General features: G+C 37.0%; 1 protein-coding gene across 1 annotated transcript in view; it reads right to left on the bottom strand.

Moving 5' to 3' along the window:
* Positions 1-19,905, bottom strand: part of arl15b (ARF like GTPase 15b) — a 104,412-nt gene extending 84,507 nt beyond the window's left edge. The window contains exon 1 of the mRNA XM_015012409.2: positions 19,481-19,905. Within this exon, the coding sequence (XP_014867895.2) occupies positions 19,481-19,492 (12 nt within the window). The 5' untranslated portion in view covers positions 19,493-19,905. The remainder of the gene's footprint in view (positions 1-19,480) is intronic.
* Positions 19,906-22,681: the final 2,776 nt, after the last annotated feature.

Raw genomic sequence — 22,681 nt, 5'->3', positions numbered from 1 at the left:
TCCGATAGTGCTCCAGTACAGCCAGGCTACCACTGAATTACATGTAGGAATGTGAGGTCACTTAGCATCATTTGTGAGGTCACTTAGCCTTTAGCAACATTTTTTATTAATTTTCAAGAGCATAATTAAAGATGTTTTGTTTGGCATAGTGGCCTGCCTAGCCTCAGTTGAACCAGCCATGCGCTTTCCGTGCTGTTGAAAACAAAAACACAAATACTATTTCAGCAGCAGTTTCTGAGGGCTGCAGAAAATGCAAGGCAGACCATTACCGGGAAAAATCTGACGAACTTCTGCTTCTTCTGTTTAGCCCAATATTAGATTTTACATCAAGACAAAGACGTGGATCATAAGCTATACACTAACACGCCTCTAATCACCTTCAGAACTTTACCTCCATAGTCTGAGTTTTGCCTCAAAGCTGATGCACTGAAGCAGAGTCAACACCACAAACACATGTGGAGCTAATGCTTTTTTAACAGCCAAATGCATGTGTGCGCGCGTGTGTGTGTGTGTGTGTGAAACATGAAGATCATCGAAAAGGCTGAGGGAATATTAGTGTGTGGACTACAACTATGCAAAATGTATGACTAAATCCCACACAGGCAGCGCATGACTAAAGCAAATAGACTCCACATGTCGCTTCTACTTCAAAGGGAACCGAAGAAAATCACATCATACAACCAAAGATTTTCACGTTACATGGACTATCAATATATGGAAACACCAATTTACATCAAGGTCTGCTGCTTATAAAAGGGAAATACTTTAGTACTTTAAGATCCAATAAGGTGATTAGCAATTTTGCATGCGGTTCAAAATTGATCTGAGTAATCCTTCACATACCATGAATAAAGATGTTTAATGTTTTATAGGATAAACAGCAAATCTGCAAGAAATATATATTTATATATGTACATATAGATAGAGATATTTTTACAGCTTATATAAAAATCTATTAATGCAATGCTTCAGGGAAATGACTACATAAATAATATAACTGCAAATTAACACCATGTGAGACTTGAAACAGCTCAATGTGATCCAGTCAGTTATGATCTAAAAACTTAGCAAAAGAGACGGACACTAGAGTAAAAGAATGGAAAAAAGACATATGTGACCACACACACACACACACACACACACACGCACACACACACACACACACACACACACACACACACACACTCGTGGTGTCAAAGTTGAGTCTGATGGACAGATGTTGTGCGTATGGAAGTATTGCGCAAAGCAGCTTTCATAAATGACTAAGCACAGAGGGAAACATTTACTTAGTCAAAAACAGGAAAGAACAGTTAAAGGCCAACTGTGCCATGATCCATCACAAGCCGACATAAAGCCGACGAACAGCGCCAACCTGGTTCATACGCAGCCTATGCCCTTCCTGAGGCCTGCTGTCATGAAGGGAAAGCATCTATCCGGATGGATGTGTATAAACTATATCTGCACATCAAAAAGTCAAGCAGGGTCTAAAAAAAATGGGCCTACGGTTAACCTTGAAAAGGTCAGACAGGACAGAACATTCCTGATTTACATCAATGATGAATCTACAACTGTTTTTTAATCTGGGTTTTGATCAAATAAGTTGTTTTATTTGTTTATTCAACTTTTATTCCCATTTTCCCCCTTAATACTTTACTGTAAATATTACATATGTGGTGTGGCTTGTAAAAACAATAACTCATGCAGAACATCCAGAAGCAATTGTTTTTTTTGTAGATATTACTGTAATCCTCTTTAGAAATAAATGAACAGATGAGCTGGAAAGTAAAACAATGATTAGATGGCTCCCCCCAGAGGACAGATAAGTAAAGTTTTCTGAATAATTCTTGGCTCACAAGAGGAAATACTACTGATGATTACTGTTCTTATGTTTCTAAATTGCAACATTGTGTGCAGATCTGGTACAGATAAAAAAATAAAAAAAAGGCTGGATATTTATTGCTTCACATTACCCAGTGTAGCAGCTTTCCGGAAAGGCTGCTTTCAAATTCCCCTGGAGAAAGGAGAAAGAATGATAGTGCCAAAACTGATTATGTTTATAAACAATCATCCCCCAAGAGAAGAAATTTTTTTTTTTTTTATTTGATCAGTGGTTTTGCTGCCTGAATGTGAGTAAGTCATTTATCAGGTGCACATATTACATTTCTTGCTTCGGGCTTTGAAGCAGAAGAATTTCCTGTTTTCTCCCTGTTTTCCATCATTAGAGACTGGAAATTACTGAGAATTTTCAAGTATGAATAAAACATTTTATGGTTTTAAAAAGCACACAAAACAGAGCAGAAAAGCAGATGATAATTGTTGGATTAACAGCTACACAAAGTTAAAAACAGAAGGAAAGTTTTATCAGTACCAGCACTGAAAACTTCTATAAATACTCTATATTAGAAATGAGGCATGTCTGCTATTCAGACTTTTGTGAGGGAGCGTATGAGCTTATTATAAAATTAGTGATCATGAGAGATGAATGTTAAAAAAAAAAAAACACTCCTGAGTTTTTCTGTTAAACAGAAGTCCTCCGTCTGAACTATTTTAAAGAACTATAACGTCAAACGGCACTCACCTTGGGAGATATTACAAAAGGGAGGCTACATTATCAAGCATTATATACCAGCGAAACAACTTTAATCAGGTCTTACATGTTTTATGTTTTCTTATTTGTTTACTAGAGAGAGTATAGTTCCCAAGCTTTAATATTCAAAGTGCAAGAAAATGTAGCAAACCATTTTAATCCATATTTAACTTGAGGTAGAACAAGAACAATAAAACAGAGCACTGCACTGAGACGTAAATTAATTATGTTTAGCATTGTGTTAATGGAGCTGCACAGTGGCAGTTTTGTTACTGTTTCCTTGCAGAAAGGGAACAATAATTCAGATGTCACATCCCAGCCCAGATGTGACATCTGAATCTGGGCTGGGTTGAGTTCTTTGTTGAGGTTGAAAATATTCGGACAACCTTCCCTTGCTAATACAGGTATTTTCCAGCTACTCCAATTACCGGATGCAGATGTTACAGTTATCTGACACATGATCAAAAATTTAAAATTTTTTGGACAGTTTTATTCTATGCAAATCTACCTAAATTTCTATCTTTTAATGAATACACCAAGGTTTTGCTGAAGATGGCGACAAAACTGGATTTTTTAAAAGCTTCTCGATAGCAGTATTATTTTTACAGAGGATAGGACAATAGAGTCCAAATGTTCTGCCATGTAGGTCAAAATTCTCACGTTTAAAGTACTCTTCACCATACAAGTTTTTAAAGTAAAAATGTAAAAAATCACTTTGATATGACTTTTCATTATTAGCTGCATAAAAATATGCAGTATTTTAATGAAAGTCATACAAGTCTTTTTTATTTTTTTATTTTAATAATTGCATATGCACCTCTTTAGGACATGATGCACAGCAACCAGAGCAGCAACTGGCTCACTCTTCCATCCACTTGCTGTATTTGACAAAGTTTACTCCGCTCAAAACTTCACTAGTGTTTGTGATCAGTTCACCATTACATACAGTAGTCAGTTGGTTTTGATAATCCGAAGCAGTGTCTACTTAATTTCAGCAGAGGGCGCCACTATCCTTTCTTTAAATCAGTGGTGCCCAAAGTCAGTCCTTGAGGGCCCGGCATCCTGCATGTTTTAGTTCTCTCTTTTAACGCACTTGGATCAAATGATGGCTCATTAAAGGCCTAAGAAGAACATTGACATGCTCAAAAGGTTGTTACTACCACCAGGTAGAGAATGCCTGCAGGATGCCGGCCCTCGAGGACTGAGTTTGGACACAGCTGCTTTAAATAACCAGCTGGCATAAAGAAGCCAAAAGCATAAGATTGTCAAGGTGCATGTTCAGTAAAGTTTAGAAATCTCCAGTAATCCTGAACAATATGAGTTTTAGATAGATAGATATAAGCATGTCTGACTTGAAAACTTAACCTGAATCTGCAGCATTTCTTCTGTTTAAGGACAATAAAGCTGTCAGAGAAAAGTTGATCTAAGATAAACTCTTGTGGCACAAAAAGGGTTTCAACATAACTAAATTAGAATGACCTAGATAGTTTCAGTCTGCTATACTTTACCTATATTTTATACCTTTTTCTTCCTAAATTGTGGCCTAAATGATTTGTTCTGATAAGGACCTTAGAGGAAAAAAATGTTTAGTTTATTTCTAAAACATTTTAAGAAAATGGTCTAACAGAGCCAACAACAGCACTGAGTCTATTAGTGAAGGTTTTAAATGGCTTGCATCTTTTCACCGGTTTAAAAATGTTTAAAAAGAAAACATTTGTCTTGATTTTACTGGATCTCAAAACCGCATTCAAGACGGTTAACGTTCTGAACTAAATACTGGAGAGGTGTAGAGTTGTCATCTCTCTTATACCAATGATGATGACCTACAACTTTATTCTTTTGTGTCACCATACTTCCAAGTATTACCACAATAAAGAGTTTCCTGTCAAAACAGGACACACACACAAACAAAATCTACATTCTGTCATTTTTACTATATGTTAGATTATTGCAATGTGCCTTTAGAGGTTTTTCTAAACCAGAATGTGTTTATGCCAGTCCTTAAATTAATACAATAACATTCTGTTTGTCAAATGAAATGATTTAAAATCTTATTGATGGTCTATAAAGCACTGAACAATCACAGGCCTGAATACACAGGTTGGTTCTGTGCTCTTCAGCTGTAGAAACAGCCACTTAAACTTCTAAGATTTGCAGAAACTGTTGGGTTCTTTAAATCTGGAGTGAAAAAACACAGTTCACTGCAGCTTACTTATAAAAGTCAATGGTTGCTTTATTGACGTTGTCATGTCTTGGGGTTTTATTCATTTTAAATCTGCATTTTAATCATTTTTATTCTTCTTCTTTTTAAGCAGTTCAATCAACCTTGTCTATGAATTGCCTGCATTCAAGGCAGGCAAATATTCCTGCCTTGAATGCTTTATGTTTTGAATCTTTAAAAATACTGCTTTCAGCTAAATGTGATTTAAATCATTGATGGCCAGATGGTAAAACACAGCTGTCTCCATCTCCTCATGCTGCCCCTGCATGACAACAGAAATATCTGCATTTGATGAAAAAGGAAGCTGATTGTGTCGCTCTCTCGCCATTCGTTTCAAAGCGGATTACATTTGTGGGCGGATCAGGCCTCGGTGGACAGGATTGGCTCGATCACAAGGAATGCACAACATTTTCATTTCTCAGCCATGACAGCCAGCAAATTGAGAACCTCCAGCTCCATAGTTTTGGCATTTCGTAGCATTTGAAAAATGTTTTGAATGAACAAGCTGAAATTGATTTTTTTGTTATTGTGGTATAGCAGATACAGATTTCATTAGTTTGAACTTAAAGGCAGAAAGGAACAAGTATGATTGAGCGCAAAAATTGTTAAATTTACTTACAAAAGCACTGCAAAAGTAGATGGTTAGTAAAAAATGCTCTCCAATCAAAATAACCAATGAAAAGCAGGTTAATCTTAAGTTTCTTCTTAAGTTTGTTTTAACTACTATTCAGACCTACTTTAAGGACAAACATCAGTATTATCCATCTATCCATCCATTTCTTTAAACCCTTGTCCCTTAGTGGGGTCAGGAGGTGCTGGTGCCTATCTCCAGCTAACGTTCCGGGCGAGAGGCGGGGTCACCCTGGACAGGTCGCCAGTCTGTTGCAGACATCAGTATTAGTTTATACTGTTGTTAATGGTCTGGATAGAGACTGCCTTGATAAAATGTGATGTTTCTCTGGCAAATCTGTGTCTACAATTAAACCACAGGTTATTGTCCCCTGTCGCTACATGTTTATTAGGAGGACTGTTGCAATATTAATTAATACATATATGCAGTTGACTATAAGTAAGTGTCCATGATTGGACTGAATTGACAATACACTCTGCATATGATCTGTCAATTAACATGAGATTTGCGGTGAATCAGGGCAATCCAAATGAACTAAATCAAACTGAATTAAGTATATGATGCTTTTTGAGGGTTTCACTTCAGTGTGTGTGAGTTGCTGTTTTGAGTCATCTGCATTTATTAAAAAAAGTGTAGAGTTGAATCTTTTTAGAAATGGAACGAAAGGAGAGAGTTTGGCAACACTTTTTTTTTTCCTTAATATTTTTTATCTCGATCTAGCAATCCCAGATTGTTCCATTTGTTACACTGAGTAGAGACTCTGTCAATGGGAATCATTTGCGCACACAATCTTATGTCATGTGCTTGAAAAAAATGAAGAGGTTTGTACAGACATATTTTTAAGAGCAGTGCAACTTTCCATTTGCAAGGATGACGTTACACCATCGCTTATTTGACTGTCGAGTTTCCGGCTAGCAAGAAAAGAAAAGACATATTTTTGTTACAGTATTTATCAGTTTAACAGAGCAGTCTGGCGTTCTAGCTTAACAACCTCAAAGCCATGATTTATCCATTTCAGATGAGAGCATCAATAGATTATTAAATAAATAATGACAAAAACACCTGAAACCGCAACCTGAGATGTGAGGAAGAAGTTATAAACAAGACTGACAAAGTATTGCAAGCTCAAACACCCACAATCATGGCAACTTCTTTCCCTCTGTCAATGCTTTGCTATAATTTACAACTCTTTTTGGTTTAAAAAAAAAAAAAAGTTTTATACTAATGGAGCAAAGCAAAAACGCAAACGAACATTGAACACACAGCAATTTTAAGAAAAAAAAATGATAAGGCATTCTAATAAAAACCATGCACTGCAGACTATAATAAGATTCTGGCATTATTCATTATTTCTGAGGACACAAAAGTCAATTAATGGAGAAGACATTGACATTTACAACCTAGGGAGAGTTAAAGCTTTGAGTCTTCAGAGAACCATACCACACCAAATGGAGAAAATGCAGAATAATGGAGCAGCCGGACCACCAAACTAACTTTAAGCGTGCATCAACAACTCATCCAGGAGGACACAAAAGAAACACTGAAACACGAGAGACCAGGCAAAGATGCCATCTATAGGAGAGTTCCAACGTGAAAACCGAAGCTGATCAAAACAAGAGCTAAGCCAAGGGCAAATGCTATATGCATCTTGTTGAGCTCTGAGGCTTTTAGGATGATATTCTATGAACCAAGACAAAAAAAAAACAAAAAACAGAAAAGACAAACTTGGAATTTTATGGAAGGCGTGTTTTCGGTTACGTAAAATGTTAAACCAACACAACATCTGCGAAAAAAAAACCCACATCATACGACAGTTAAACTCCCTCGGGCTGCTTTGCTGCTTCAGGATATGAATGACTTGTTGTAATTGATGGAACCATTAAATCTGCTTTGTACCAGAAAATCTCAGCCAGCTAGTAGAGAGCTTAAGCAGAGGGACAATGATCCACAGCATGCTAGAAAATCCACTTATGAATGGTCTCAAAAAAAAAAAAAAAAGAAAAGTTAAGGAAAATAGTTCATTCATGTTTGAAAACTCCAAAATACATCGAAATAGCTCCTCCCTTTCTGACAACTAAATGTTGCATCACTCAGATTTTCTTTGACATTAAAATTTTGATTTTTTTGAGTGACATGAGTGGATGAGCAGCACATTCACAAGCTTAAGTGACAGTGCTCCTCTGTCACAATGACAGGTCCACTCAGGACCCTCCTCTTGGTCCTGATTGGTCATTTTTAGTTAGCACCTGGAAGGGGCAAAGGTGCTCATTTTCCTCAAATATTATCTGTCACGTACCAATGTGTCACAACATAGTCTCAACAAACAGGTTTTTTTTTTTTTTTTTTTTTTTTTTTTTTTTAAATATTAGTTACATCCTGCAGCTTTAAGAATGTAGGCAGATTAGTCAAGCATGCAATAGTCATTATCTGGCTCCAATGACCCAAAAGTTTAACATGTTGCTTTAAAATCTGTTCTCAAACTCATCCTTTTTCTATAATTGATCATCAACATAAAGAAAATCCAGCCAATATTGTTGCATCTTCAATTAAACACAAAAACCTGATGCTCCTTGATATAAATACTCAATGTTGTTTACAACAAAAGCACACTATTTTGAAATGGAAAACAAATCTTATTGTTCTAACCATGGTCTAAACAGAAGTACAATGTGGCATCGCCCTCCCCTGCCTGCTATTGAATTTCCAACAGAAACCTTCTCTTTCTTCTTTCCTTGGCGACCAGAGCCAAACACTTTCTCAGAATGGCTTTGGACAAACAAAATAACTTGCAGAAGAGTGGCAGCCGGGAAGCAGTGAACAGTACTCGACAGTCACTAGGGTGGCCTTCCATGCCCTCTTAGTCATCATTTCACTGTATGTTTATTTTGAAATCTGGGATATTCGTGGCCCAGGATGGCGCAATGGCTGCTCCCATCCTGTCTTTCAGAAAAAACGGAAGCAGGTTGGATATGTACGCCGCTCACACGCTACAAGAAGAAAGGTTTATTTACTGTGTGAGAACTTTACGGTAACATAACAGGCACCATAAAAAAAAACAATAACATATTTATGAGTCCCAAGGGCTATAAAATAACTTTAGTTAAATTAATATTTGTGGTGAAGTTTAACAGCCTATCAGAGTTCCTAGAAGCTGTAAAACTTAAAATAATCTGAATAAAACTTTTGTTATTGTGCAGCCAAGATAAAAAGAGTGAAAGTAGATAACCAAGCTCAAAGGATAAATCTGAAAGCAGGATGAAATACATGGATGAGCCTTAGGATTTCCTTTAGAAGTTTTCACTGGAAACTTTTTTTCAAATGTTATATTTGGCATTAAGCTTTTTATCAAGAAAAAGATGGTGGAACTGTTTGGAAAACTACCAAAGGCTCTCAAATTTCTAAAAACTTAGAATTTAAACATACAATCAAGTGTTAGTTGATCATTTCAGTAGCTATTGAAACTATCTAGACTTAACTACTAACCGAAAATTGGGGGAAAAAAGACTGTCATAGCCCAATTAAAGTCAAGAACACATAGAGCGGTGATATATTATACACTGCCTGGCCAGATAAAAAATTGCATAGGTCTGGATTTAACTAAGCACATGGGTACAAGCCTCCTATTGGATAATTAGTGCATGGGCAATTATCTTTCAGCTAGCAACAAGTTATGTAATCCCAACTGATGCAATGAATAGCTTCTCATTTCCTAAACAAACATGTTGAAACACATCCTGTGGTCATGGAGAAGCTGTTAGTCTGTTTAAGAAGGGTCAAAACATTGGCATCAAGCAAAGAAAACATCGAAGGAGATTACAGAAACGACTAAACGTGTATTACGAACTGTTCAACACATTATTAAAAACTGAAGGGATAGTGGAGAATCTCGGTCTTTGAGGAAGTAATGTGGTCAGAAAAAAAATCCTGAATGATCATGATCAGTGGTAGCTTGATTTGATTTCATTACACGTTTAGAGAAATACAATAAAGCATTTCCAAACACACAGAACGTGAAAGGAACTCAAGGGATTGGGACTGAAATACTGCGTAGCTTTAAGAAAACCACTAATGGTTGAGGCTAACTGGAGAAAATGTTTTCATTATGTCAGGGACCATAAAGATTGGTCTCTGGAGAAATGGAAGAAGTTCACAGGGTGTGATGAGTCCAGAGTTATCCTCTACCAGAGAGATGGAGACATCAGCTTAAGAAGAAAAGCAGATGAAGTGATGCACCCATCATAAGGACTATCTGAATATTCTGAATGAATTAAGTTCTCAATGTAAGTATCTCACAGTTTGCATTGAGAACAAAGCGGTGCAAGTGCATATTAAAAGTGCTGCAGAGTATGCTCACAGACACTTCAAATTCACAAATACTTTATTATTTATTGACTTCACAGAAACGTGGTTGAATTATGAACACTATAACCTAACGCTGCACAAGCAGAAACTATTCTGATGTTTTCTTATCACCAAGAATAATACACAAGCTGAGTAGAACAGTGTTGAACTGCACCACAGTGGTCTTGTCACAAGCCTAAAGGACAGCTTGTGGACAAAAGCAGTGAGGACGTTTGGAAATATGACAAAAGCAACAATCAGCTGGGAAAAAGTGTTAGCTATATGTAGCAACGAAGAAGCAAAAAGGATTTACTGGTGGCAAGTCGCATTTCTGAAAAACATATTACATACCAGACCGGAAAGCTTTGATTTAATGATCCAATATCTTATTCTTGAGAGGGGAAAGCAGATGAAGGTGTAACCTGTGTGATAGGAGCTGCACAATCTGTCAAGATAAAAGTCTCCTTACAACCTGTAACCAAACAACCAGGATAGCCAAAACAAGTCATCAAAATAAGTCAGACAGAACATGCATATTTACCTCCATTTATCAGTTAATGGCAATGATTACAAATGTATAATATCATGTCTAACACTTTTTGTAGCAAATATATTTAGGGACATTATTATTCATTTGTATTAGCAGTGAATGATTTGGACTATGTCTTTTTTTTTTTTTTTTTAATTCTGCATCCTTTAATGTGGCCCAGTCTGGTAGCCAATTCAGGTAAACTGCAGAGTGCCATTTTCTGCATTTTCACTTAAAGTAGGTCATGCTTACTCATGCCTTGAGACTCTTGATGGTTTGGCCAGCCCCTCAGGGTTAAAGTCAACGCTTTCCAGTCCATTAATGACATAATGAGAGGAACACAAAGAGCCTAATCACAATCACATAGTTTGCTAATAGTTAAAAGACCAAAAGGGTAACAGTTCCAGTAACCTCTACACGTTTTGATCATGTTAACAGCCGAATTACAGGTTGTTGTGTAGCACAGCAACCAGGAGATTCAAACTCCCTGTTGAAAATATAAAATTAAAGATTTGAAACATTGTACTTTGTGTGTAACTCATATGTATAATATGAGTTTCATTTTGTGAAATGAGTAAAAAATTGTTTTCAACAATAATTATTTTATTGGAGCTGTAATTGTAGTACAGATCCATTATCCATCAACAAATGCCCACGAATCTTGACGTTTTTATTTCTTAAATGTTATTTTTTAATTAATAACCATATATTTTATCCTATATATTTTATCTTGACGCAATACAAATGTGCATTAAGCTGAAAATCTAATGGAAGTTCTCTTCATCATCAGTATTAATGAACACCAGAAGGAAGTAGGGGCCACAGTGTGTGTGTGTGTGTGTGTGTGTGTATGTTTATACAAGTGTGATGTTTCTTTAATCCGTCAGAGAAACACATATGTTAAAGGCCGGATAAACAGCTGGTCCGGATGTTGTGATGGTGATTCAGCAGGGGTTTAAATCTTAGTGAATCCCTGCAATGCACAAAAAGAAGAAATCATGCCTCTGTAGTTCTGTTAAGTAGTCAGTACTTTCAATTGTCCTAATTTTAAAATCAGCAAGACTTCCCACGCAATGTCTTTTACAGCCGGCTGAAAGGGACGTCAGACATCACTTTGCTTCTGAGTGAAATGTCAGCCTGCAGTTTAGTTCCCCACATGTTTCTGCAACAAAATTCTCACTTAAATCTGACATCAAGAGTATGAGAACACTCCAGACTGTCATTGCTGATTAAACAACGACAAAGCCAAAACAAAACGCACACATCGCCCAAGAGCTTGTAGAAAGACCTTTAACAGCAATACCTCTCAGCAATCCCCCTTCAGAAAGGAACAGTTTCTCACATCACAGAGGAGAAATATTTGCCCGCATTTCTTTACAAGATATTTTCTGTTCATTGAACCTTTGTTATTGCAAAGAGTTAGATTGTAACTTTATTTGGAGGGAAAAATATGTCACATCACCATTCGCTTGTTGGAGAGGTGGAACTTAGTAAGACACACATTCAATCTTCCTCTTAAATTGATTTCACCACTCATATGATGCTTGCATGGCTAAAATGATGAGTCACGGTTGAGATTTTAAACCAAACAAGTGCTACCCGTGTAACATCCCTGCTCCACAATTTGGGTTTGTTGATGTAGACCAAAACATTTCACATATTTACAGGAATAACAATCAAATCTCACAATATGTTATTTGAGTCATCAGCTGTCGCTAAAATACGTAGTTTGATTTGAAACTTGTTGCATACTGCACTCTCACTGGACAATGCCAATACATGTATATTACTCTTACACAAGTCTTACTAGGACAGTACAGCAAAAACTCTGACAATAATTTCCACCATGGCCCACTTAGGAAAATATTAATAGATCCAGAGGCACCTACAACACTGCCTGAGGACAGTTGCTGTGAGCTGCTACAGAAAACAGGATATAATTGCGCTCACCTTCACCTTTCTTATGTTAAATTATGGGCAACAACCGCTTGAATGAAACGCAGCGAAATCCTCTGTCAGGGGCCAAGCAGCAGAGAAGCGGCAGACACTTTTATCTGATCAGTCCCCATTTCAAATCACAAGATTAAACCACGCTAAAACTGGACGGGGTTAAATCCAGCTCACATGAAAAAAATATAACACATCCGTGTTGCTTTAAAAGTGAGAAGAAAGCCACACATTTCTTGCATTTTTCTTACCGTATAAAGCCCAATCCTGCACAAGGCGAGGGAAAGCTGCATGTGCTCCGACATTGTGCTCGACAACAAGCGTAACCCCCGGCAACCAGCAAGCCTCGGGAATAAGTGAATGGACGAAGGAGGATCAGCTGAACACAACAGTGTCAGACCGACAGCATGAGTCGCAGCTCTTCCCTGTCTTGCAGTCAGCTGTCAATAGCCTCACTCTGGTTCTTCGTTTAAATCCCAACATTCACACTGCCTTGTTTTGCAAGTGTTAGATGAGGAGGACCTTGCGTTTACCCGCCATGCTCATTCATAGAAAGATAAGAAACTATTACCACAGGGATCAACAGACAGACGCAAGCTTAAGGCTGAGAGTATCTCTTTTTCTCTCACTCTCCACAGAGATTAAGGACTCAGCGGCAACTAGAGATCCAGAATAAGACTGCAAATTGGATTAGTCACCATTACCCACCCACACACAATGTCCGTACTGCAAGCAGAGCTATAGCAGGTATGAAAACCATTGCTTTCTGCATGGAGAAGGATGAAAAGATTGACCACTTGAGCTTCCTGTGGTCGCAAGGATTTCAGCAAATGCTGTGGGACGTTTTGTCGAATGCCTTTATGAGAACTGTGAGTCATGTTTGAAAAGCTTGTTTGTCATCTCAGCCGTCTAGTAGGGATTGGCGTTGCCTCCTGCTGACAGGTATAATATACAATTTAAAATAAAATTAGCTAGCATTGGGGTAGTGGGTGAACTAAATCACTGGCAGGTTGCTAAACTATTACAAATTTAATTTAAAATTTAATTTGTTAAAAAAAAACGAGATTTTCAAGGTGTCTGTTGTAAATCTTAAACTAGAACGGCTTTGTTGCTCTGCTTCATTTGTCTCAAATTGGAGGGGAAACTGTGTCCTTGCAACCTTCACTTTTAATGCTCATCACTCCTGCATCAGGACTCCTGATTTAGTACATCAGATGTCCCGCATCACATTTACATTTTGACAAATTACATCTGATGTGTTAGATGGTGAACTTTTATATGCTCATAATTTAAAAAAGGACACAATTCTTCGTATACACAAAGACCTCAGGGCAACAGCCCAGGACAACTTTATTTGTTAAGTTTAAAAAGTTTCAGAAAATATGCTTGAATCCAGGATTTCAACACAGTCTAGTTTTTCTTTTTTCCAGTTCAATCTTCTTACGTTCGACAACCTGAATACTTATGTTTCTTTAACTGTAAATATATAAATAAAACAAACTTCCTTCTATTTATTTTTGTAATACTGGAGATGTCACAATTTAAATTGAACATATGTGCTTAGTTTTCATTTTATGGGAGCCCATTATGATGAAAAGATGTCATCAAAAAGAAATTTGTGATTTTTTTGGACAAAAATAATAAGATTAAGTTACTGGAATAAAGCCAATAGATTAACTGGAAAAAAAGGCAGTGGCAGCCCTTGTTTAGTAATAGAAACTACAACAGCAGGGTAAAATCATAGTGGACTTTTCCCTTTGGAGTGCATATTTATAATTAAAAAAAGTGTATTGTACATCAGTTTTATACATCTTTTGACATGTATTCAGTTCAAATGCAGCAAGATCATTATCAGGGAATGTGTTTAGGGACTCAAACACCTTATATGTTCTAGACCATTTTGAAAAATATATTCTAAATATTATTTGTAACATAATAAAATCTTGAAAATAAATTCACAACACTGCAGGTCAGAGCTAAATAAAATAACTTTTAAGCAGAAAGAAACTACAACTGAAAAGCAACAAAAGGTTCACTGCTGCCTATTTAAAGGCATTAGGACATTTAAACTTCCATGAATGTGAATATTTCCAGAGACGTAAAGGGCCTGCACTCATCCTTGATAAGCATCATTACCTAGAATATCACAGATATTCAAATGAACTAAAACATTCACATTGCTGAAACACCATGTTGCTTACAACAGAAAAAGGAATTTGGCAGTGCTACACCGGGAGAAGCAGGGCTGTGCAGCACTGTCAAGTAGAGGACAAAGATAACATCTGCTGTTTGCCAGCAGGATGGGAGTAGGGCTAAAGCACCTGCTCTTAGCTCTGCTCTACCTGTTCTCACCGTGCACAATAAAAATTAAGACAACAGAGTGTGATTTTGGTGAGGACCAAAAAAACATTGTATCATTTTTGAATCCCACTAAATAGAATTACAGGTCAATTAATTAGAATATCATACTAAGTCGATTTACTTTAATAATTCAATTCGACAGGAAAAACTCACATTATATAGATTAATTCCATAGAGATTGTAATATAAAAGGATTATCTGCCTGGTTTAGGTCAGGGCAGGTTGCCTGCAAATCCAGCAGTGACTGTGTGGTCATTAAACTTGGTATTGACAGTGTGGACTGTGCTGTGTCCTGCTGTGTCCTGCAGGAAAAACCAACCAGCATCTCCATAAAGCTTGGGAAGCATGAACTCCTCTACATTGTCCTGGTAGATGTGGACTGTGGACTTGATAAAACCTCCATGGACAACCATCAGCAGGTGACATGCCACACCGAATCGTCACACTGGACTTTATTCTCACACTCTGCTTTTTAGTCGGAAATCAGGTCCCCAGACTTTACTTTTGTCTGAAAAGAGAACTTTGAGTGACTGATCCACAGTCCAGGTATTTTTGTCATAAGCCCAAGGACATCTCTTTAAGTGGCAGCTCTGGACGCTCTGCCTCTAGCCGCAGTCCACACCTTGTCTCCAAACTGTTAAACTGGCTATGCTTTAGAATCATGTTGGTGGTAATTCCTGATGTTTGCGTCCTTTTTCTAACAAACCTTTTTTCTACACTCATCTTTCTATTGCTGTGTTTTGATACACCACTCTGAACAGTCAGCTTCTTTTAGAAATGGTCTTTTGTGGCCTAACCTCCTTGTGGAGGGTGTCACAGAAGAACTGTCTGGTCATCAGTCTTCACTATGGCTGCGTCCTTCACATTTCATATCCTTTTGCAATGTATTATTGTAATTTGCAGAGAAAGTATAGATGATTGTATCTCACAAATGTTTATTATTTGATACTACAGCTGTGAAACATGAAATAAGTACTGCATAGCCGATACAGTAAGATAAACAATGTCTTTTATCCGCAAGTTAAAATTTAAATCTACGCCTATTGAATGTGTCAAATTTGCTATCTGAAAGGGAGGAAGAGGTTTAAGCACAAAGTATCAGTTTTAAATATCACCTAGACATAAAAGATATTAACCATTAGCCTGTCTTTTCCTTTCCACACGAATTATTTAAACCAAATGTCACCTTTTTTTTTTCTTTTGACAACCACAGTTAGGATAACAAGACTGCAATTTGATATAATTCTAGTTTAAGCAGAATATGAAAATGATCCCTATCCAACTACAAGTTTCATCAGACAATAAAATGATAGAACATCTCATTTTATGAGATATTCATAACGTCATATTTGTGTGGCTTTTAGTTACATAAGCTGCACTTTATGCTCAACTTTGACTCTTTTTACTGCGGTTTAACATGCAGCTACCGTTTTAGGTCATTTCTCTCAGTGTTGCTGCTGTTTGTTTATCCTGATCCTGACCCAGACGAATGAAGGTGTGGAGCAGTATTTGAGCAGATGAAGCAGCTCAGTTAGGTTTTTCCATTGTTACCATGGCCTCAAGTCAATGCCTGCCAATCGTTGTCAGTGAGTATTTCACATAGTTCAGATTCCACAACAGGAACTTTCTGGTTGTTGAGACAAGCTGACTTCCTTACAGACTGGACTAGAATGTGATAGACATAAAGTCTGAAGGTGTAGCAGAATAGCCCCACCAGCATTGAAGCTGGCCACACAAAAAGTCATATATTAGAATTTAGCTAAAAAAAAAAAAAAAAATACAACTTCAAGCACAAAGTAGCAGGACTAAGGTTTTAAAAAGCTAGGGATTAAAAAATGTTAATAGTTTCTGACATCAAGTTGTTTTCTGACAATATGAGATAGAATAACAAAAACACTGTTGTTGCATCTCTCATTGCTGCACACTGCTGACCAGCTGGCTGAAGGAAGCATACTACACTTTCCCCTCACCTGCAAGATGAATTCAGCTGTTTGTAATTACTGTGAGTGACTGAAATCCACTAGAGTGCCATCTATCACTCTTAAGGTAAAGTTGTTTTAAAATGCATCTTTCTAAACTCTATAAAGAGGTGCACAGTAAAAAGGGTGAATGTTGTAAATTATTTAAATACTTAGCATGTGTTTTCTCAATATTTTTGATTAAATCTGTGCACCTAATTCAAACTTTTTACAGATTAAAAACTTTTTAAACATGCATTACTTTAGCAGCAGTAGTACTTGTTGTGCAGATAATGAAATAGCCTGCACACATTAATAAACAGAATATATTTTGTCCCCAGAAAACATCTTGTCTGAGTCAGTCAAAATCAGGTTAGGTCTCGGGAGGTGGCAACACAGTGCGGCAGTAATTTGGTAAGGCTGTACTATGGCAACAGCTCATGGGATCAAGTCCCTGTCTCGGTGCTGCAGTTTTTGAATGTTCTTTTTGACACAATGCTGAGCATGCAGAAGTTGATTTAACATGCACCACGTCCCAGTTGAAAGAATCTGGCCCAGATCACATGTCAGCTACTGTCATAATTCAAACTACGGTGATTAGCCTGTAATTTAATAGAACATAATAATCCCCATCTTTTAAAGGTAATTCCCATCACAAACACGAGGCCTCACTAAAATGAATAAAAAGGACTGAACAGGAAGGATTCATTAAATCTGAGAAGGATATAGTTGTGGTCCAGAGCTTTGCACCACAACTTCAGTGTCGCACAGCAGGAACGCAACAGCCCGACGCCTGTTGAGTGCCTGACCTTAGAGGACAGCCAAGCACTCTGTCCCAACAGTCCAGAGTTACAGCTGTGCTTTGCACACAAAACAAAAACTACCATGGAAAATCCTAAAACCACTCAAACATGCAGGCTGCAAAATAAAAATCTCTTTTTTGTTAATGCTAAGAGTGAGAAGGTGTGTCAAAATGAAGGACGCTTACACCCAACTTGAACATTATTCTAATTTAGAGCTTTTAAAGAAACATTCCAACTGTTCTTTTCTCAATATGGACTGAACACAAAACAAAATGCAATGAGTTTCAAAATGGTTTGGCACAGTAGACAGAATTCACTGAGAAATTACAGTACTCTAACCCACATTTGGTCAAAATTATACATGCACTTGGACTGATGTCTTTTAGAGAGTTAAAGGAAAGCCAAACATTTTGATACCATAAACAAGGGCCAAACGTAACTTTGGATAACCTTTTGGACTCTCACTTAAATTACTGGGTTTACTAACAGCTTGTACAAAATTTTACATAGGTTTTTTATAAAGATGCATCAACATCGATATCGGCCATTTCTAGTCATTTTTTAACATATCCATCGTATCGGTCCCATAACTAAAACTGGGACAATATTAAGATATTATAAATCATATCAACTTTGTGACTGTTTGTGTGTGTTTAGGGACACACACAAACAGGGGATTGGTCATGTGTTATTTGTTTGACAATATTACAGTGATAGTGATGCAGCGCAGCACTGTGGGGTGTTTAGCAGAAGCAATCTAAAAGAAAAGTGTGGTCATCTTTTCACATGGCTGTTGGTAGGGATATTTATCCACCATATATAATATTGGTAAATATTAGGTATATTAATATTTTAACATATTAATGTATCTAATATTAGATATAAGATATATATCTTATATAAGAGCAATATTTATATAACAATTCACAATAAATACAGTCTTATGGACAAACGACTGTATATTTCAAAAATCATTAAAACTATTTATTGAATATTTATTACAAAAGAATGGGTTAAGAGTGTGGTAGAAACAGCCCCAAGTCAGTAAGGTACTGAAGCTGACAGAGTTTATCTACGCTTATTTGGGATGTATTATAGATATTAAAGGAATAAACGTGAAGTCTGTCCGTACAGAAAGCCAACCAGTTTATTTTATTCATTTCCTGTCACACGGGGCTGCTTTGACATCACTGGCCTATTGGTTTACCCTTTAGTGTCAATATTTTTCCATCCATGCCTGGCAGAGTTTACATTATAACCTAAGTTAACTATGAACACACTCCTTTTGTTCCAGAGAAAATTGGTCCCTGTGATGCAAGACATTGCAGCAGTTTTGGTCATGGTTAAGGACATAAAAAAAAAAGTTCCAGTAAAGCCAAAGTTCAAAGTTTCTTTTAGGTCTCACGTCTTGGGAGGCCCGTTTATAAACAAGCTGATAACACTGGGTGGGCGAGTTCCTCTGCACTCCACAGTGTCACTCTGTCCCCACCAGTGAAATGACAGCACAATGTACTGGCAAACTTTTTATAAATCCCAAGGGAAGGCTTTTCAATTCCACCAGCTTCCTCTTTATTGTTGTTGGGGTTTTTTTGTTGTTGTTTTGTTTTTTGTTTTGTTTTTTCCCAGCAGCACCCATCCCATCTGCACAATGTGGGCAAAAGGCCCAAAAACCAGTGATCTTCAAGCCAAAAGCTGGAGCCAACAGCCTGGAGGGAAGTTATTGTTTTGCACAGGACAGTTATAAACATGCAGACGGCTTGTATTTGAAAATAACCTTATCAAAAACAGGACGCAGATTCATCCTCAGCAACAGAGGTGTTCAAAGTGTGCAGCTGTTTGACATCTTACGCTGTTTTGCATACAAACACGTTGGGGTCTGGATCAACCAGTTAGACCTATTTCTAAAGTACTGATGGAGGAGGGAAGCTAGGAGCTTCACTTGACAACTAATAAAAGCTAATGCTAATTATGAGTTGTACAATAGTAATACACCTACAGCAAACTGTTGCTAGACCTGGACTTGTCAGCTGCAAAGATAAGCAAGCAGCAGCTTGCTTAATCGCTGTGAGCAACAAAAACAGCCTTTTTGTTCGTTTACTCACCAGATAATCCATGTACTATCGCTGACCAGTTACAGCAGCACGACCTAGCTTCGTAATAATCCCGTTTTTGCTTGAGTGAGTCCAAATTTCTGAGGGTTTTAGCAGGCGTCTCTTTGTATTCCCCGCGTCCTTTCCGACAGCAATGGCTAGAAGACTAAAAACGAGCTTTTCTTGGGTTTAAAAAGTGTTTTTTTTTAACAAATCGCCGTCTCCTTCCCCTCTATAAGACAAGTTCCATTTCAGAAGCAGCAACCCGGTTTCCTTCACAAAAGGGGGAACCCCGCTGTGTTTAGCTGGTCTTTGTCTGAACAAACAGCTCCCTTTCCACCGGCTCCTTTCCAGTTTTTATCACACAACAATATCTGTAGAGACAGTGTTTGGTTGAGGAAACTAACGAAAGCGTTCACGTTACGTCACGCACGTCGTCCTTTCTCTTTACGCACGCAGCGCGATCACGTGACCAAACACATGGAGGCTATTTTCGTTGCCCAATCTGAGGAGGGACGATTAGATGCGACATTTCTTTGATAACAAATCAGTTACTAAAACGCTAACATTTCGATAGTGGAAATCAAATAGGGTTTGGATGTTGTTATTATGAATAATTTATTTACATAGCTGTGGGACATTACACTCAGAACAATAAAAGTTGATCTCTAGGTTTATATTATTACAAAACTAAAAGAAACAGAGTGCTGCTGCTACTACTACTACTACTACTTCTACTACTACTAATAATAATAATAATAATAATAATTGTAATAATGGAACAAAAAAATAAGAAGCGGAGCAAGAATAACGTCAATATCAATATGGTTTGAGTAGATGGTATTGCAGCCCTGTGATTGGTCGTTGTTACTGGTGTTAAAAAGGATGTAATGTGTACTTACTGATGTGACTGGACAGTGTTTTTCTACATATAATGTATGAAGAATGAGTGAGAATACCCAGTCCATGTTATTCTTTCTTCCTTTACCTTACCTAAAGGAAGGTAAAGGCAGGTTTTTAAACTGGGTTACACTTGAAGATAGCTTCAATTCATTATACAGACTTTTCACGTGCTTAAGCAACTAATATAAAGTATTTTCTATAATCTGCCTAGTCTGCAATGACGTGTTCATGTCTTTAAATTATATGCAGTGACAGAGGGTCACACTTATTTTTGGGTTTGTAAGCAGTCATAATCTAAGCGGTCATAATCTTCTAAGGGATATATTTAGCTGAATTTGACTGGCCCAAATTGGAATGGGAGCCATGAGAAATCCTGCCAGTTAAATGGAAATACAGAGCTAGACACATTATAATAAATAGATTTAATACCTAAATCTGTTTTAGGTAAACTCCTAAAAACAGATTTTGGACATCTTATTTGCTTTAGCTTCACAATGGGAGTTCAGCATGCTTCCTTTTTTCATAAAGTTTTGTGAAATTCTGCTAGTTAGTATCTGTGAAATATTGACTTTGATCCTCAAACTATATAAACCCTTTATTGCCATGATTTTCTTTTATGATCAATGGCATGTTCTCTTATCTTTCACATTTCCAGGAGAGCCCCAGAGACTTAGACCCTAGGGAAATCGAAAGAGATCCCTTAAGTGAGTTAACTGAACATAGAACTAACATTGAGATTTTAAAAACAACTATTTTATCGGAATTGTTGTGGATGCCAAAATTATGGGACTGTGGATTTTCTAAATTGCAATTTTTTTTCATTATTGTTATTATTTTTTTAATATGCTCAAATTAAAGACTGCATTTTTTATTATTTCTTAATGCAAGAATATGCTACTGCCATGGAAGATTTATTTATTAAAAAAAATTTTTTAGACAATGTTAAAAGAATTCATAAGAATGTTTTCATAAAATGTAATGTAGCTTTAGGAGCCAAACCCTTCTTTAATAACTTTATTTTTGCTGAAGACTTTGTTTTTCTAATCATAGCTCTAATAAATCGTTATTTTTTTTATGACAACTGTTATTCTTCAGCACAGTCTTTCAGAAAAGTTTTGTTTTCATTTTCTGCTGGATTTTAGTTTGTTTGTTCAGTTCCTTACCAAAATGCTTTGTTACAGTGGAGCTCTATGCTCTATTGAGGCCAGATTATGACTGTCCCTGTTCCAATGTGTTTGTGTCTTGCATCCAAATATGCTTTGGCGAACTCCTTGTAATAATAAGAAGCTACTCCCCATTTCTTTGAAGACTTGGCTTTTACAGAGTATAACTCTGCTGGAAATGTTTTAGATTACCCTAATTTCGTATTTCTATTGTTAATATAAAAAGGGACAGGGTAAATAGAAAGATGAATGTGTATGCAAAAGATTGCAACCCTATTGCATGTGTTAGTACTGGCATCCTTATTAGCTCTGATCTGAACTCCCATCATCTTCAAAAGAGTTTGCAGGCAAATCTCAGAGGGCATGACAAACTAACACAGATAAATTCAGTCGACAGAAAGGTCAGATAATTACAGTATGCAGGAATTATGCAGAAAGAACAAAATTAGAACTAAAAGTACAGAATCATCCCCTGGATACATAAGGCTGAAAATCACAGGGTTTTCTCAGGCAGTGCAGTGTGATATAATTCCTGTTCCCTGCAGAGTGCACTGTTCTTTAATATTTCATAGGACTTTCTATAAATGAAATCTCTGTGAAATAGGTCAAGTGGAAGGTGAACTGGGTGACATGCATTCACATCTGAAAGCTACAGGCTTCCTTTAGAAGGAGAACAGACGCTGAAGCATGAGCTTTAGCATCTACAGTGTTTTGAGTCACTAAACTGAGAAGTTTGTTTCCTTAGGCGATCTGGATCAGTTAAATGTGACATGGGAGACCTCTGGTGGCCACTAACAGTATGGCGGTTGAGCAAACTGTTAATACCGAATGTATTTGAAGGCGGTTTTGTTTCAGTATAACCTTCTTGACTGAAATAACTACTCTACATACGTATAAAAAGGTCAAATTTCACAATATATAGAGAGCTGACACTTTAGTGAAAACAGTAAAGACTGAGATCGTAATTCACACAAAATAGTTTGTTTAGAAGTTCAAAAATCTTTAAAACCATAATATTTAAACAACAATACTTTATAGGACTTCCAATTTTGCCATGAATAAAAGTATCCACTAGGGGGAAGCACTTACCAAAGTGAAACACATCTGGTTGTTTCGAGGTCTAAGCTATTCCATTCAATTAGCATGA

The sequence above is a fragment of the Poecilia mexicana genome, unplaced genomic scaffold (genome assembly GCF_051168715.1).
Source record: "Poecilia mexicana isolate PSO_F unplaced genomic scaffold, ASM5116871v1 scaffold_9, whole genome shotgun sequence".
In the NCBI taxonomy this organism is placed as follows: domain Eukaryota; kingdom Metazoa; phylum Chordata; class Actinopteri; order Cyprinodontiformes; family Poeciliidae; genus Poecilia; species Poecilia mexicana.
This window is presented reverse-complemented; position numbering and strand designations above follow the sequence as displayed.